The sequence below is a fragment of the Myxocyprinus asiaticus genome, chromosome 14, assembly GCF_019703515.2.
Source record: "Myxocyprinus asiaticus isolate MX2 ecotype Aquarium Trade chromosome 14, UBuf_Myxa_2, whole genome shotgun sequence".
Taxonomy (NCBI): domain Eukaryota; kingdom Metazoa; phylum Chordata; class Actinopteri; order Cypriniformes; family Catostomidae; genus Myxocyprinus; species Myxocyprinus asiaticus.
This window is the reverse complement of record NC_059357.1, coordinates 5,681,389-5,700,132: the sequence shown is the minus strand read 5'-3', so window position 1 is coordinate 5,700,132 and position 18,744 is coordinate 5,681,389. Positions and strand designations below refer to the sequence as shown.

Genomic DNA, 18,744 nt, shown 5'->3' with positions numbered 1-18,744 from the left:
CTTCATTTATTAGCTGAAGTTACGATTTTACATTTTAATCGGTGTTTTAATTTGGTTAGAGTTTGATAACATCCAAGACAATGGATTTCCAAAGCATCATTGGATAATTGGATCGTATAGCCTTTTATTTACTGATTCTGTTCTATTTTGGTGGTACATGCTCAGGTTACGGTCTGCTGCGAGTTTGCCGAGGTTTTGGTTCAGCTGCTGCATTTATGGCTCAGAAGCTGAAGTCCATTCTGTGGTTGGCCTTGTTGTCTCCAGGTCAATATTCTCCAGATTGTTTACTGTCTTCCTCTCTCACTTTGTCCTCTTCCTCTTGTCAGTGTGTCAAATGGTCAACTTGTACCGAGAACTACTTATAGTTCCAAATGTCTGAGACCACATTGAAAATCTGGAAATAAATATTTTTGAAGTTTTGAGAGAGGAAAAAAAAAAAAAAAAAAAGGTCTTTAGGATTCTGCATTTCTAGGTCACTTTATCACTCCACAGATTTACTATAGCAAAGTATGGTTTTGGCAAGTCGTTTAGGACGTCTGCTTTGTGCATGACAGGAGTAATTTTTCCAACAGTTGTTTTCAGACAGATTGTTTCACTTTTAATTGACTATATCACAATTCTAGTGGGTCAGAAGTCTACATATACCAAGTCAACTGTGCCTTTAAGCAGCTTGGAAAATTCCAGAAAATGCTGTCAAGTCTTTAGGCATTAGCCAATTAGCTTCTGATAGGTAATATGATGTATTTTAAGGCCTACCTTCAAACTCGGCATCTCTTTGCTTGACATCATGGGAAAATCAAAAGAAATCAGCCAAGACCTCAGAAAAAAAAAATTGTGGACCTCCACAAGTCTGGTTCATCCTTGGGAGCACGTTCATCTGTACAAACAATAGTACACAAGTATAAACACCATGGCACCATGCAGCCATCATACCACTCAGGAAGGAGACTCATTCTGTCTCCTAGAGATGAACGTAGTTGCGAAAAGTGCAAATCAATCCCAGAACAACAGCAAAGGACCTTGTGAAGATGCTGGAGGAAACAGGTAGACAAGTATCTATATCCACAGTAAAACGAGTCCTATATCGACATCACCTGAAAAGCTGCTCGGCAAGGAAGAAGCCACTGCTCCAAAACCACCATAAAAAAGCCTGACTACAGTTTGCGTGTGCACATGGGGACAAAGATCTTACTTTTTGGAGAAATGTCCTCTGGTCTGATGAAACAAAAATTGAACTGTTTGGCCATAATGACCATCGTTATGTTTGGAGGAAAAAGTGTGGGGCTTGCAAGCCGAATAACACCATCCCAACCGTGAAGCATGGGGGTGGCAGCATCATGTTGTGGGGGCTCTTTGCTGCAGGAGGGACTGGTGCACTTCACAAAATAGATGGCATCATGAGGAAAGAAAATTATGTGGGTATATTGAAGCAACATCTCAAGACATCAGCCAGGAAGTTAAAGCTCGGTCGCAAATGGGTCTTCCAAATGGACAATGACCCCAAGCATACCTCAAGTTGTGGCAAAATGGCTTAAGGACTACAAAGTCAAGGTATTGGAGTGGCCATCACAAAGCCCTGACCTCAATCTGATAGAAAATTTGTGGGCAGAACTGAAAAAGTGCGTGCTTGCAAGGAGGCCTACAAACCTGACTCAGTTACACCAGTTCTGTCTGGAGGAATGGGCCAAAATTCCAGCAACTTATTATGAGAAGCTTGTGGAAGGCTACCCAAAACGTTTGTCCCAAGTTAAACAATTTAAAGGCAATGCTACCAAATACTAACAAAGTGTATGTAAACTTCTGACCCACTGGGAATGTGATGAACGAAATAAAAGCTGAAATAAATCATTCTCTCTACTATTATTCTGACATTTCACATTCTTAAAATAAAGTAAGGATCCAAACTGACCTAAGACGGGGAATGTTTTGTACGATTAAATGTCGTGAATTGTGTTTTTTTTTTTTTTTTTTTATATATATATATATATATATATATATATATATATATTATTTGTATTAAATTTGAAAAATGCAGAATAAAAACATTGTGACTAGTGGTCTCAAACCCCACTCTGTATTATATAGTAATTATAATTATATATAATTTTGTATGTTTGTGGTGATAAAAAAAGGCAGGAAATTCAAAAATGACACTTCAAATTCTTGTGAATGCAGTTTTCACTTATACTGTATTTTGAAAATTTGTAAATGTTATGTTCTAGTCTTCATTCATTTTGATGTGATTTCTCACAGTGCATATGTGCTAAAAAAAAAAAAACAAACGATATTCATGCTGTCATACCTGCTGATTCACAGGTGATGACTGTAAAGGGAAGCAGCACGTGGAAATACACACAGAACACAAACACATTTCCTACATCTGCCGCATATTCACAGCACTGTGGGCCCTTGTTTCTTACACAGGTTAAATACCTTCAGATCTTTACTCATCTTTTATGCAGCTAAAGATATTTTGTTCCAAGAAAGACTTGGTCAGATTACTAAACTATGAATCTTTTATACTTAAACTTCTATAGCTGGGTGTTCACTGATTGTTCTGTTTTGGACTTTTTACCCCGATGGTACACACTCAGGTTACGGTCTGCTGCAGGTTTGCCAAGGGTTTGGTTCAGCAGCTGCGTTTGTGACTCGGAAACTGAAGTCCCTTCTGTGGTTGGCTGTGTTGTCTCCAGGTTTATATATTCCCGTCGTTTACTGTTATAGAGCATGCCTGTCTTTCTCTCTCATTTCCTCCTCTTAATGTCAGTGTGTTAAACAGTCAACGTGCACGGGTGCAAGCTGTCTCATTACACTTTCACCATCATTGATTTCATCACTTCTTTCAAGCCCAATGAACCCGCTCCACTCATTTCTCAAGTCTGAATTTTTTTTTTCCACCAGCAATCAAGGAACGTCTGTTGTATGTTTCCTTTCCAAACTTTTAGCTCTGGTGGTCCGAGTACGTCTATTTCTTTCTGATTCTTGGGACTAACGATTCTTTTCCCGACACCATTTATACCTATAAATTAGTCTTGTAGTATGGAAGACTAGAAAGGCCACTTAAAAATAAAATGAAGGAATCAATTATCGTTTTAATGAAATCTTATTGACAAATAGACATTTAAAATGATTAAATGATCATGTTTACAAATGTAGTTAAATGTTACAAAACAAAATCATTTTCAATTACTTTTGAAAATGTCTCAGTCCAGTTAAATGTCATTAGTCATCACATGGAAACAACTAATAAACCTTTGATTGGTATTTTAAGACATGCCTCCTTTTGTTGTAGCATGGATGCCAGTGAAATGTTCGGGAAAAAGGCTATATATATTTGCCAAAAAAAAAAAAAAAACATGATTCCTTCAAAAAAACATTTTTATTTTTTGGCACTAATAGTCTTCAATATGTAGAAGTTGCACTGCTGGTCTTCCATATGCAGAATTCACACTTTATTCCTAACACCACTCAAATGACATTGTTTCTCCATTTAAATTCCTCTTTTCCTCTTACACATGTGTTCTGAACAGGGAAAGCAGCAACCGGTGCCTTTTGGTGGCTGGGAACAGGATGGTATCAGCTGGTAGCTCTCATGTCTCTTCTCAACGTTTTTCTCCTCACCAGGTAAGTCTTTGAAGCTTTTCCTTTAACTGTTGGTTTTGGCTCTCTATTTGAATCACTGTTATCATGTGATGTGGTCAGGATGCCTAAATTGTGCGCTCACGTTAAGCAAATTCTGATTTTTCAGGTGTTTGCCCAAACTACTGAAGCTACTTTTGTTTCTTCTACCCTTCCTTCTGCTGTTTGGTAAGTTTTTAAATCTGTCAATAGTGCTGACGTTAAGAAAAATCTGACACTGATTAACAGCCACACTTGTTCCATATTTTGCCCATGCATGCTTTTGCTCATTCTCTTGATTACTTCCACACCTATCTAAGAATGCACAAGCATGCACATTCTCTTGTCTCTCTCTATTAGTCAAATCCTCTCTCTCTCTCTCTCTCTCTCTCTCTCTCTCTCTCTAATATCTTAAGATACACTCTTGAATGTCAAATGCAGGTGTATATCATGATTTCAGAATGAATAGCCCACAAACACATTAACTCATATTTTTTTTTTTGGAGAATCAGTCTCAGTATTTTGCCTCTTCTCTTTGTTTGCAGGATTATGGTACCTCAGTCCGAGTATTCTGTCCTGCCTTCCATCTGTAAACATCACAGAATGGAAGACACTGGTCACCTCTATAACATCAATTCCTGCTCTCCCTTCTCTTCCTTCCTTGCCCTCTTTACCTGCACTACCCTCATTGATGACAGAACAACTCGTTAAAGAGCAACACATCCCACCTACAGCCATCTCACAGGTAAAGAATTATCTCCAATCAGTATTGAACTAAATCAAAATGAGTTTTCTAAGGCTTTGATCACACTGATGCCCGAAATTACACTGAGCCAAAACATTACGACCACTCACAGGTGAAGCAAATAGCGTTGATCATCTCCTAACAATGCCACATGTCAAGGTCTGGGTAGATTAGATGGTAAGCAAACAATCATTTCTCGTAGTCAACATGTTGAATGCAGGAGAAATGGGCAGGAGTAAAGACCTGAGCGACTTTGACAAGGGCCAAATTGTTATGGCCAGATGACTGGGTCAGAGCATCTCTGAAATGTCCAGGCTTGGGTGGCGACAGGGTGTTGGGCTCCCAAGGCTCATCGATACGCGAGGGCAACAATGGCTATCCCGTCTGGTCCGAACTGATAGAAGGTCTACAGTGGCACAAGTCATGGAAATTTTAATGGTGGTTACAGGAGGAATGTGTAACAACACTCAGTGCATCGCACCCTGCTGCATATGGGGCTGCGTAGCTGCAGACCGGTCAGACTAATTAAGTAAAGCTTTATTTATGTACAGTGCATTCAGAACCCTTAATTTTTTTTTTTTTTTCACATCAGTCTATCAGTCACATACCCCATAATGATGACGCAAAAAACAGATTTTTGATAACTTTGCAAATGTATTAAAAATAAAAAACTGATATCACATTGACATAAGTATTCAGACTCTTTGCTATGACACTTGAAATTTAGCTTGGGTGCATCACATTTCTCCGGATCATCTTTGAGATGTGTCTGCACTTTGACTGGAGTCCACCTGTGGCAAATTCAATTGATTGGACATGATTTGGAAAGGCATACACCTGTCTATATAAGGTGTCACAGCTGAAAATGCATATCGGAGCAAAAATCATGCCGTAAGTTCAAAAGGAACTGCTTGCAGAGCTCAGAGACAGGATTGTGTCGAGGCATAGATCTGGGGAAGGCTACAAAATAATTTCAGCTGCATTGAAGCATCCCAAGAGCACAGTGGCCTCCATAATTCTTAAATGGAAGAAGTTTGGAACAACCAGGACTCTTCCTAGAGCTGGCCGCATGGTTAGAGTGGTGACCAAGAACCCGATGGGCACTCTGGTTGAGCTCCAGAGATCTTGTGTGGAGATGGGAGAAACTTGCAGAAGGACAACCATTAATGCAACACTCCACCGATCTGGGCTTTATGGCAGAGTGGCACGACGGAAGCCTCTTCAGTGCAAGACACATAAAATACACCTAAAGGACTCAGAGTGTGAGAAACAAGATTCTCTAGTCTGATGAACGAAGATTGAACTGTTTGGCCTCAATTCCAAGCGTCATGTCTGGAGGAAACCAGACACCACTCAACACCTGCACAATACCATCTCAACGGTGAAGCATGGTGGTGGTAGCATCATGCCGTGGGGGTGTTTTTCAGTGGGACTGGTCAGGGTTGAAGGAAAGCTGAAAGCAACAAAATACAGAGATATCCTCAATGAAAACCTGGTCCTGAGCACACAGGACCTCAGACTGGCCCATAGGTTCACCTTCCAACAGGACAATGACCCTAAGCACACATTCAAGACAATGCAAGAGTGGCTTAGGGACAACTCTGTGAATGTCCTTGAGTGGCCCATCCAGAGCCAATGAACCCAATCAAATGTCTCTGGAGAGACCTGAAAATGGCTGTCCACCGACGGTCCCCATCCAACCTAACAGAGCTTGAGAGGATCTGCAGAGAAGAAAGGCAGAAAATCCCCAAATCCAGGTGTGCAATGCTTGTCACATCATACCCAAAAAGACTTGAGGCTTTAATCACTGCTAAAGGGGCTTCAACTAATACGGAGTTAAGGATCTGAATACATGTCAATGTGATATTTCAGGGTTTCTATATATATATATATATATATATATATATATATATATATATAATTTCCAAAGTTATAAAAAAAATATATATTTGTTTTGTCATTATGGGTTATGGAGTGTAGATTGATGTGTAAAAAAATTATGAAGTATTTTAGTATAAGGCTGCAACATAACAAAATGTGAAAAAAATTAAGGGGTCTGAATACTTTCTGAATGCACTGTAGCATCAGTGTTTACAAAGTGCTTATACATGATATACATGTGCATATGCCTTCACACAAATGAAACGATAAAAGAATAAAAAAACATACATACGGAAATGTATGAGCCCATGATGACCCCCATCCACCGTCGAAAGCGCCTACAATGGGCACATGAGCATTGGAACTGGACCTTGGAGCAGTGGAAGAAGGTTGCCTGGTCCAATGAGTCCTGTTTTCTTTTACATCAAGTGGACGGCCGTGTTCATGTGTGCCGTTTACGTGGGGTAGTAATGGCACCAGGTACTACTGTTGGAAGATGACAACCTGGTAGAGGGAGTGATGCTCTGGGCAATGTTCTGCTGGGAAACCCTGGGTCCAGCCATTCATGTGGATGCCAATTTGACATGTGCCACCTACTTAAACATCGTTGCAGACCAGGTACACCCCTTCATGGCAATGGTATTCCCTGCCACACTACTCGCATTGTTCGGGAATGGTTTGAGGAACATGATGAAGAGTTCAAGGTGGTGCCCTGGCCTCCAAATTCCCCAGGTCTCAATCTGATAGAGCATCTGTGGGATGTGCTGTACCAACAAGTCAGATCCATGGCAGCTTCACTTTGCAGCTTACAGGACTTCAAGGATCTGCTGCTAATGTCTCGGTGCCAGATACCACAGTACACCTTCAGGGGTCTTGTAGAATCCATGCCTCAGCGGGTCGGTGCTGTTTTGGTGGCACTTGGAGGACCAACAGCATATTAGGCAGGTGGTCATAATGTTTTGGTGTCTGTGTGTGTGTGTTTTTTTTTTTTTTTTTTTAAGCAACATTTGAATAAAGATTTTTCAAAACTGCATGTTTGCTCAAAATCAGAATATTGCAAAAATACATTTGTTTCCATTGTTGGTTATGTGCATGTCTTATAGAATGAATAAATGTATCCACCTCAAGCAAGCATACAATTTTTTGCACATTTTGGAGATTTTATTTGCTTGATTGTTTCAATCCATAATTTTTATGCGACATCTCCAGAATTTGCATAAAAATGTGTTGATGAAACTCAACTAGTCTGAACTGTCAGATTTGAATTCAAGTGTTTTGTTTTGTTTTGTTTTTCTTCATTTTGGGATGTAGTGAGCATTTAGTGTCATACAGAATTACCAAGTAACCTAAAACTATGTATTGCAGGTGTTTTGTTGCATAAAAATGAATATAGCCTTTCAAATATATACCTTAACTCTTTCAGCCTGCATCAGAGTCTATATACAGCGAACGTTTGGCTCTGCTGGAGGAGCGAATGGCGGTGTTATGGGAGAGTGTCCAGAAGGGGGAGCTGAAAGCAAAACAGCATCATCAGGAGGCTTTGGGTTTGGTTCAAGCTCTTCAGGAGCAGATAAAAACTCAAACAGACAGAGAAACTCTCAGCCTCTGGGTTTCACACCTGCTCGAACCCAAATTCACTGAGATAAAGGGGGAGATGGAGAGAGAGGTGTCCAGCAGGGCAGAGGTGAGCCTGCTTACTAATGACATCTTAAAGCCTGTTCAAACCAAGTCTAAGCCAACTGAGCCAAACCCCAAAGCATAAAATAAGAGTTGTTTTGCTTGAGATGCCACAGTCGCATGTGGAATATTTGTCGTTCTCAAAATGTTTGAATACCTGAATGAGTTGAATCTGATGTTTGTTCACAAGAGCATTAAAAGTAAATAAAGCAAGTTTTGATTTTATTTTGACTAATCTTCTTAGTTTTATTTGCTCTGTGTGTTTCAGACGGAGAAACGGCATGTTCAGCATCAGACAGTTCTAGAATCTCGACTAACTGAGCTGGAACTCCTGCTGCAGAACCTGAACTCTAGAACAGAGGTACAACACACACACTCTCTAATGACTTACAGCACATCCTTAGCAGGCATAATGCAATAAATGGATCTTTTACATGTTAATCTGAATTTTTTTTTTTTCATGACCAGCTGTATGCAAAAGTTTATGGTAAAGATTGGTCATACTCGTTCATTTAATTCTGGCTAATTGTATTTTTTTTTTTTTTTGTTCCTTATCAAAGGAAATCCATAATAAACAGCAGATTCCTCTACCAGCCCATGTCAGGTAGAGAGATTCCTTTTGTAAAATCACCTTCCTTTAAAACAGCTAATGTTTTTCTTTTTTTTTATATATAATCCCAGTTGCTGTGTTAATACTGTGGTGTGTCTACTCTGTAGTGTTGGAGTGTCTCAAGAGAAGCATGATGTTTTGCTCTCTGAGGTTCAGAGGTTTGAAGCTGAGCTTGGGCGCATCAGAGAAGACTTACAAGGGCTGATGGGATGTCAGGGGAAATGTGACAGATTCGACACCATACATGAAACTGTGAGTTTTGTTCATATGCAGGGTCTTGATATAAAGTAGATAGTGTGTAGTTAATTCTGTTTGCGTTCTTTCAGTTGCATTTAGTTCTGAGCCATTTAGTTTCGTCTCCCCAATTTGGGAATTGCCAATTCCCAATGCGCTCTAAGTCCTCGTGGTGGCGTAGTGTCTTGCCTCAATCCGGGTGGTGGAGGACGAATCTCAGTTGCCTCTGCGTCTGAGACCGTCAATCCACGCATCTTATCACGTGGCTTGTTGAGCGTGTTACCGCGGAGACATAGCGCTTGTGGAGGCTTCGCACTATTCTCTGCGGCATCCACGCACAACTCGCCACACGTCCCACTGAGAGCGAGAACCACATCATAGCGACCACGAGGAGGTTACCCCATGTGACTCTACCCTCCCTAGCAACCGGGCCAATTTGGTTGCTTAGGAGAACCGACTGGAGTCACTCAGCACACCCTGGATTCAAACTCGTGACACCAGGGGTGATAGTCAGCGTCTTTACTCGCTAAGCTACCCAGGCCCCCGGTACTGTGTAGTTTTAAGTTTAGTTTAATTTCGGTTGGTTTTTGTTTTGTTTAGTTGCATTTGGTTTTGTTTAGTTTTTTAATCCTGTGCCATGAAGTTTCATCTAGTTTTGTTTAGCTTCATTTAGTTCTGTGCTGTCTAGTTTCGTTTGGTATTGTTAAGTTTATTTGGTTTTGTTTAGTATAGTTTAGTTTCTGCCATGCCATTTTTTTTTTTTTTTGGTTTTGCATTAATTTTCTTTGGTTTCGTTTTATATCATAATCGTTTCAATTAGTTTTATTACATTTTGATTTAGTTTTGTTCAGCTTTGATTTAGTTTTTAGTCAAATTGTTTAGTTTAGTTTCATTTAGTCTAGTGTTTTATTTATTTCTTTATTTTTATCCACTACACAAACACTATAGTTACAGTACTATATATTGTATTTTGACTGGGGGGGGAGGTATGTTAACCATACTAATGGTTTTAATTGGCTTATTGTGGGATTTTAAACCTACAACCTTTTGGTTACTGGCTTAGTCCCTTAACCACTACATATTTCATAACGTCCATTACCAGCTTCATACTTCTCTTCTGATATCTTCTCCAGGTGTCAGCACAGGTGAGGGATGAACTGTACGCTCTGTTTTACGGTCGAAACCGAGGTGAAGCGGAGATCCCAGAGCCTCTGATGCCGTGGCTGGCCTCTCAGTACACTCGCTCCTCTGACCTCACCGCAATGCTCACATCCCTGGAGCGCAGCATTCTGGGAAACCTGTCCGTTCAGCTGCAGGAGAGCAAACAGTCCTATGCTCAAACTGTCACTGAGACAGTCGCCCACACCACAGGGGCTGCTGGGTTGTCAGAGGAGGTACAGGGACATTTCTTTCCTAGAGTCCACATACTTTATCACAGTTCATTATAGTTTTACGATAAGTGCATTGCTAATCATAGTACGTTTAAAATAGTATCCCAGAAGCACCATTTCTGGTGGATCTGTGTTTTTGGAGTTCACATTGCAATAATCCTTACAAACTCTAGCACAGTGCCAGCTTAGTTCATTGTTTTTGTTGTAGCTAGAAGTAATTTTGAGTTTCAGCCTGAGTGTTTATGATACTTGACATTTCCCTCCCCAATCTCTCAGCAAGTCCAGCTGATTGTCCAGCGTGCTTTGAAGCTGTATTCGGAGGATCGCACAGGACAGGTGGACTACGCTTTGGAGTCTGGAGGTGAGCAGACCTGGTCCACGTGTGTGTTCTATAGAACATCATTAGTCCTTTAGAGAAATGTATGCATTGATTTATGAAGACATTTACGAGTGATTTTTGTGCAGGTGGCAGTATTCTCAGCACACGCTGTTCTGAAACGTACGAAACAAAAACAGCTTTGATGAGCCTGTTTGGACTTCCACTGTGGTATTTCTCACAGTCGCCACGAGTTGTCATCCAGGTAAAGACATTGAGTTCACACAGTACACCTTATTTGATGAATTTCAATCATGCATTAAGAGTATGTTTCTCTGTAATCTTACAACCTGATATCCAAACTCGGAATTGGAATTTCAACCCAAAAAAATCATGTAACAAGTAAACAAGATATATGATGTGAATTTCTGTCTGCCCTGTAGCCGGACATGTACCCAGGCAACTGCTGGGCGTTTAAAGGCTCCCAAGGTTACCTGGTGATCAGGCTCTCTTTGAGTGTGCTCCCTACTGCCTTCTGTCTGGAACATATTTCCAAATCACTCTCTCCATCCGGAAACATCAGCAGCGCACCGCGCCGATTCACTGTCCACGTAAGATCATACACTCACAACTCTTACAGTCTCTAGAGGCAAAATTTAGGCATTTATCTAGATGCACTATCTGAATTTATCTGAATGTTGTTTTCAGATCTTTATAGCCCCGTATGTTATGGTGCATGTTAAGTTTTGCCATCTTTGCAGGGATTGGATGATGAATACCAGGATGAAGGGAAACTTCTGGGTGACTACACCTATGAAGAAGATGGAGAGTCATTGCAGATGTTCCCAGTCATGGTAAAATATATGCATGTATTATATTATACAGAATGTGTGGTTGTAGAATAGAGGTCTCCGATATATCAGTTTCACTGATTAATAGCTGTTGATAGCTACTTTTTGGAGTTCATATATAAAATAAACTGTATCTGGGATTTCTTTCAATTTGGACTCTTGTAGTCTCTGTCTTTGGCCATCACATTAAGGAAAGAAAATTTCCTTGAAGTAAAATTCTATAAATCAATTTTAAAAACAATAGGCAATTTAGCCTTTAAGCTCGGATGGGCCTGCCGAGAAAAAATAATTATCAAAATATTAATAACTACTGCCTTGACCAACAAAAAATGGGTATTGTTTTAAAGCTTAGCTGTATTTTACAATCCATGTAGGCATTATGAACAGAACTGAACAAATGCTTTGAAACTTGCAGACAAAGCAGATGTGTTCTGTTTTGATAATAGTTTTGCACTGCACATTTTATTGTAATCAGGGAACTGATCAAAAAGCCATGTGTCATATGTCGTTGGAAAGCTCTCAAAGAGTAGAATACAACCAGCCTATCTGTTTTACTCGCAGACAAAAATATAGCGAGTAATAGCTAAGTATATATTTTTGACATACAAGTTACATGTAAACAGATGTTGCTAATATGTCACGTTTTCACTTATAACTTCACTAAAAATAAATGGAACATAAAATATCGCATACCATTACTTAGAGGAGGTGATTATCTTTAAAACGAGCCCACACACAACATAATCAGACGCATTGATCATTAGATAATCCACACAAAGCACAATGTGCACACAGCACATAATGTGCTATCTGGCTAAAAACACGTTAGCTTTCCTGGATCAGATGACTTTATCGGAAAGTATGTAGTATGTTGTCCAGCATCATGGAATGCTAAACCAATCATATTAGGATTCAGATGGCTGCAACCAGAGGTGGAAGTCATCCAAATATGAGCAGAGAAGATCGTTCACTGTAATTACATATGGCCACCACTAGATGGTGACAGACTCAATGATGGCTCAAATGACACAGAATGGAACTGAATGAGATCTCATTACTCATGCCTGCATGCTTTGGAGAGAGAGCATACCTTTTAGTCGTTGTTTTATCTGCATGTGTAATTAGTTCTTATATTATTATGTTTTATTTTGTTTGGAGAGGCTTTTGAACACTAATTGGATATTGGAAAAATCCTCTGAAGTTTTGATGCAAGCACATTTTGTTTAAGAACACCATTTATAGTGCCAAATCTGGATGAACTGTGAAATTTCATCACTAGCAGCATCAAACAGAATTGCAGAAATAATTATTGCGACCAACCATGCAATATTATATCACTGCCTCATTTTCTCAAGATTGCCTTGAGCTATCAGGAGTTATTACATTTATATCAAGATTATAAAAAATAAGTTTTGTTCCCAGAAAACCAAACTTAATGAGTAATATAGGCTAATGTCCTCTTAAAAACAGGGCTATTGGAATTGTATGTTTTTATACTTAATAGTTTTTACAGTAGGTAGAGAGACTGAACCCATTGATTTTTTTTTTTTTTTTTTTTTTCTTTCTTCCAGGAAAAGAATGACAAGGCATTTCAGATCATCGAGATGAGAGTTCTGTCCAACTGGGGTCATCCTGAATACACCTGCCTGTACCGCTTCAGAGTTCACGGCAATCCACACACTCAGTAATCAGGCCCCACTTTACATTATTATATATCCCTTTATGTACATAGAGGAAATGCTTGGACTAAGATGCGGCACAGAGAAACTGGACTTATGAGCTACATTTTTAAAACTTTAATAGGATATGATGGCCGAAACAGAGTTACGAGGAGCACAGCAGGAAAGAGCATTGAATTTACGCTAAGGATTTCCACTTATTCCTTTCACACTTCCTTGTTCTTGCACTGATTCTGCGCATTTGGCTCCTGTCCTCATTGGCTCTCATCCGTAGAGGTTTCTGTGCCTTCAGACAGAACATGCTTCACTTATTCGATGTATATTTTTTTTTTTTTTTTTATTTCTAAATGTTCAGATCCTCAAGCCACACTAATGTAAGTCTCAAAGTGTGGCTTGAATTGAGTTACGCCAAGACTTTCACTCTCATCCACTGGTCTCTGCCACTTTAACTAGATGTTAACTAGTCTGTAAGAAAAGTGGTGACCAGCTGTAAGATGGGATTGTTGTTGTTTTTAAACCTTTATAACCACTAAACGAGTGGATCTCACAAAACCATGGACGCGTCATATTTCACCCCCCCCCCCCCCAAAAATGTGTTGTTTAAAGTAAAGTCCTGTTTTAGATTTTTTTGCATTGTGAAATTACTTTCAAGTCATTTGCATTACTGTAATGTGAATGGGTTTAAATTGTAAAGTTTTTATACATAGTTTTTTTTGTACTGCCTTTAATTCATACACATTATTATATTACTGTATTTTTATTTTATTGGAATACACTTTTTTTTTTTTTTTTTTTTTTATGCAAAATTGTTTCAGTCACAATGCAAACAATCTAAAATGGTCCTAAAAATAGGCTTAATATTTTTTTTTTTTTCATGCATAGTATGATTTCCCGTCATACTGTGCATGGGGGGGGGGGGGGCCTGAAATGTGACCTAGATGTGATTTTGTCAGATTCACCCAAACTGGCACTTCATATCATTTTTTTTTTTTTTTTTTTGTACATTAGAAATAAACGCATAACAGCCATACATTGTAAGAGACACTAATTTGAACATTCAAATTGTATTTCGACAGAAGGGAATGGATTTCTATGGACTGTTTGTGAGCACATGGACTAATTTGTGTAGATTTTCAACAAAACTGGACACAAAACACGTCACTCGTTAGTAGACATATCACAGTGCCGTGTTGATACTCTGCAGGAATGTAACATATTGTAACTAGTCATTTTGATTTGACTTACATCAGTGTTGATTTTGCAAAACAGGGTGCACCCTGCGGTCATTATTATTGTGTTTTTGTTTAAAGTAGACGATGCACTTGATAAAGGACGTGTATGTTGCACAAGTCCTATGGAATTCATTGGATAATTTTAAAAAGGCAGTGCTTCATTTATAGAGCTGCTTTGTCGAACTCAGAGTCAGTTTGTAAAATACTATTTGTTCATAACTATTTATTTGACAGAAATTTAGTTAAGAAATAGGACTTTGTGCAGTGTTTTTGTAAAATGCTTTTCAGTGCATATCGGTCTGTTTATATGATTTTAGTTTTCTTTTTTGTTTCTGTTATAAATGGCTACAGTACTATGAATTGTACCAGTAAAGAATTATAATTTTGAGGTTATTTGTAAGATTTCTTATTAAAGCTTCAGTTTAAAAACACTGAAATGCAGCTTTTGTAAATGAGTGGTTAAAGGGAAAGTTCACCAAAACATTTTAATTCCGTCATCATTTACTCACCCCACTATTCAAGCTCGGTGTGACGTGTAGCGACGTGCCATATTTAAAAAAAACAAAAACATTTTTAAAAAGCTAGATTTGAGAGTTGTGGCGGAGGATACTGTATCAGTTGGGCTTTAAAAGACTTGGAATATAGTTCACGAGGTAAATGGACTACATTCATGGTGCTTTTTTTGTCATTTTTAGAGTGTCCCTTTTGGTTTTCACGTGGAAAATGAAGTTCTAGTTTTGAAATGACTTGACGTCGAGTGAAAATGGCAGAATTTTCATATTTCGGTGAACTATTCCATCAAATGCGTCTGGTTTGTATGGCAAACTAAAATAATTGTGCACTTGGGCTATCAAAAGGTGAATTTCACATACAGTGGCAAGAAAAAGTATGTGAACCCTTTGGAATTAGCTGGTTTTCTGCATTAATTGCTCAAAATGTGATCTCATCTTCATCAAATTAACAAGTATAGACAAACACTATGCTTAAGCTAACAACACACAGACAATTATAATCTTATGTCTTTATTGAACATCTGATTAAACAGTCACAGTGCTGTGGAAAAAGTGAATCCCTAGGCTAAAGACGTCAACAAAAAAAGCTTATTGGAGTCAGGAGTTGGCAAACCTGTCATCCAGTTAATGAAACTAGATTGGAGGTGTGGGTTAGAGCTTCTTTGACTTATAAAAGCACTCAAACATTTTGCGTTTGCTATTCACAAGAAGCATCTGCTGATGTGGACCATGCCTCGCAAAAACAAAGATCTAAGAAGACCTACGATCAAGAATTGTTGCTTTGCATAATTTTGTAACCCTTTCCAGTTTTATCTCGAAGAGCTTCGATATTCATCTGTCCAGTTAAAAATAATTTTCAATAAATGGAGACGATTTAGTACTGTGGCTGCTTTTCCTAGAAGTGTCTGTACAGCCAAGATGACTCGGAGCACACCGCAGAATGCTCAATGAGGTAAAAAAAAAAAAAAAATTGCTAAAGACTTGAAGGAAACATTAGAACTGTTTAACATCTGTTCAGGAGTCTACCATATGGAAAACATTAAACAGGCATGGTGTCCATGGCAGGACACCACTAAGAAAGCCGCTGCTTTTCAACAAAAACATTGCTGCGCACGTAAAGTCTGCCAAAGACAACCTTGACACTCCACAACACTACTGGGAAAATGTTTTGTGGACTGATGAAACTAAGCTTGAATTGTTTGGGAAGAACACGCAGCACTATTTATGGTGTAAAAAGGGGCACTGCATACCAACATGAAAACATCACAATGGTGGAGGAAGCATCATGATTGGGGCTGCTTCGGGGCCTGCAACGCTTGCCATCATTGAGGGAAAAATTAATTCCCAGGTTTATCAAGATATCTTGCAGGATAATGTCAGGGTTGTTGTCTGCCAGCTGAAGCTCAGTAGAAGTTGGGTGATGAAGCAGGACAATGACCCTAAACAAAGTAGATCCACTACAGAATGGCTTCAAAAAAACAAACAAAAAAAAATCCACCTTTTGGAGTGGCCCAGTCAGAGCCCAGACCTTAACCCAATAGAGATGCTGCAGAATGACCTTAATAGAGCCGTTCACACCAGACATCCTAAGAATATGGCTGAGCTGAAGCAGTTGGAGGAATGGTCCAAAATTCCTTCAGAACGTTGTGCAGGTCTAATCCGCAGCTACCGGAAATGACTGGTTAAGGTTATTGCTGCCAAAGGAGGATTGACCAGTTATTAATCCAAGGGTTCTCTTACTTTTTCCACAGCACTGTGAATGTTTAATGGGATGTTTAATACACGGACAGATAGACAGACGGACCGTTACACAGACAGACAGACAGAACGTTACACAGATAGATACACAGACGGACCGTTACACAAACAGAACATTACACAGACGGAACGTTACACAGACAGATAGACAGACAGAACGTTACACAGAGAGACCTTTACACAGACAGATAGACAGACCGTTACACGGACAGACAGACAGACGGACAGACCGTTACACGGACAGACAGACGGACGGACAGACCGTTACACGGACAGACAGACAGACGGACGGACAGACCGTTACACGGACGGACAGACCGTTACACAGACAGATAGACAGACGGACGGACAGTTACACAGACGGACCGTTACATAGACAGATAGACAGACGGACCGTTACACAGACAGATAGACAGACGGACAGACCGTTACACAGACAGAATGTTACATAGACAGATAGACAGACGGACCGATAGACAGAACGTTACACAGACGGACCGTTACACAGACAGATACGCAGACGGACCGTTACACAGACAGATAGACAGACGGACAGACCATTACACAGACAGAATGTTACATAGACAGATAGACAGACGGACCGATAGACAGAACGTTACACAGACGGACCGTTACACAGACAGATACGCAGACGGACCGTTACACAGACGGACCGTTACACAGATAGATACACAGACGGACCGTTACACAGATAGATACACAGACAGACTGTTACACAGACAGAACGTTACACAGATAGATACGCAGACGGACCGTTACACAGACAGAACGTTACACAGATAGATACGCAGACGGACCGTTACACAGATACGCAGACGGACCGTTACACAGACGGACCGTTACACAGATAGATGCACAGACGGACCGTTACACAGATAGATACACAGACGGACCGTTACACAGACGGACCGTTACACGGACGGAACGTTACACAGATAGATACACAGACGGACCGTTACACAGACGGACCGTTACACAGACGGACCGTTACACAGACGGACCGTTACACAGATAGATACACAGACGGACCGTTACACAGACGGACCGTTACACAGACGGACCGTTACACAGATAGATACGCAGACGGACCGTTACACAGACGGACCGTTACACAGATAGATACGCAGACGGACCGTTACACAGATAGATACGCAGACGGACCGTTACACAGATAGATACGCAGACGGACCGTTACACAGATAGATACGCAGACGGACCGTTACACAGATAGATACGCAGACGGACCGTTACACAGATAGATACGCAGACGGACCGTTACACAGATAGATACGCAGACGGACCGTTACACAGATAGATGCGCAGACGGACCGTTACACAGATAGATGCGCAGACGGACCGTTACACAGATACGCAGACGGACCGTTACACAGACAGATAGACGGACGGACCGTTACACAGACAGATAGACGGACGGACCGTTACACAGACCGTTACACAGACAGACAGATGGACGGACCGTTACAGATAGATAGACTGAAGATTATAATTGTGTGTTGATAGGTTAAGCACATTGTGTTTGTCAATACATTGATAAAGATGAGATCACATTTTATGACCAATTAATACAGAAAACCAGCTAATTCCAAAGGGTTCACATACTTATTCTTGCCACTGTACTTGTTAACTGCTTTAAGTTTGGCCCAGTGTTTTAATTTCTGAACTGTTCACATGTCAAAATCTGCTATAGGCAGACAACAGAGACATGTTTAGTGTTTAATAAGGTGTTTTTTTCCTGTCCACTAGCAAGCAACTGGCCAAAAAGTAGCCAATGATATAGCAATATCTGCTCCGTGTCTCCTTATTGCTGTTTGGAGGACTGCAGTCTAGCTCGTCCCTGTAAGGCCGAAACATTTTTAAGCACATTTTGTATGTGATGGTTGCAAAAGTGATGCACATTTCTACCTTAATAAACAATTATTTCAAAACACCTAAATTTACTGGTCAAAAGCAGAAACTTTATATTAAAAAATAAACATATTCATTTATTAAGAAATATATTTAAAGTGACTTTTATTAGAGATTTCAATATTTAATGCCCGTTTAATATCACTATTACAGAAAGCCATTTTTAGCCTTTTGCTAATGTTATTTTTTTCAAAATATATGCTTCTATCAACACGGGCTGTCAAATCTGTTATTCGGGTCATCTAAGCTCTGAGGAGAAAACTATTGTAGCAAAAGTACGCAAGTACTGTCAC

The 18,744-nt window shown here is 39.8% G+C and overlaps 1 protein-coding gene across 5 annotated transcripts in view; it reads left to right on the top strand.

Annotated features, from left to right (window-relative positions):
* The window catches only part of sun1b (Sad1 and UNC84 domain containing 1b), a 49,384-nt gene extending 30,911 nt beyond the window's left edge, over positions 1-18,473 (top strand). For 3 of the 5 annotated variants that reach the window (XM_051716216.1, XM_051716213.1, XM_051716214.1), the window contains 16 exons: positions 166-264; positions 2,317-2,424; positions 2,595-2,693; positions 3,531-3,624; positions 3,749-3,807; positions 4,164-4,363; positions 7,668-7,928; positions 8,190-8,282; positions 8,482-8,525; positions 8,639-8,783; positions 9,899-10,159; positions 10,433-10,517; positions 10,622-10,737; positions 10,916-11,083; positions 11,234-11,326; positions 12,895-18,473. In XM_051716216.1, coding sequence (XP_051572176.1) covers positions 166-264; positions 2,317-2,424; positions 2,595-2,693; positions 3,531-3,624; positions 3,749-3,807; positions 4,164-4,363; positions 7,668-7,928; positions 8,190-8,282; positions 8,482-8,525; positions 8,639-8,783; positions 9,899-10,159; positions 10,433-10,517; positions 10,622-10,737; positions 10,916-11,083; positions 11,234-11,326; positions 12,895-13,011 — 2,042 coding nt within the window. In that variant the 3' untranslated portion in view covers positions 13,012-18,473. The remainder of the gene's footprint in view (positions 1-165; positions 265-2,316; positions 2,425-2,594; positions 2,694-3,530; positions 3,625-3,748; positions 3,808-4,163; positions 4,364-7,667; positions 7,929-8,189; positions 8,283-8,481; positions 8,526-8,638; positions 8,784-9,898; positions 10,160-10,432; positions 10,518-10,621; positions 10,738-10,915; positions 11,084-11,233; positions 11,327-12,894) is intronic. The other 2 variants (XM_051716217.1, XM_051716218.1) reach the window with 2 other exon arrangements.
* Positions 18,474-18,744: the final 271 nt, after the last annotated feature.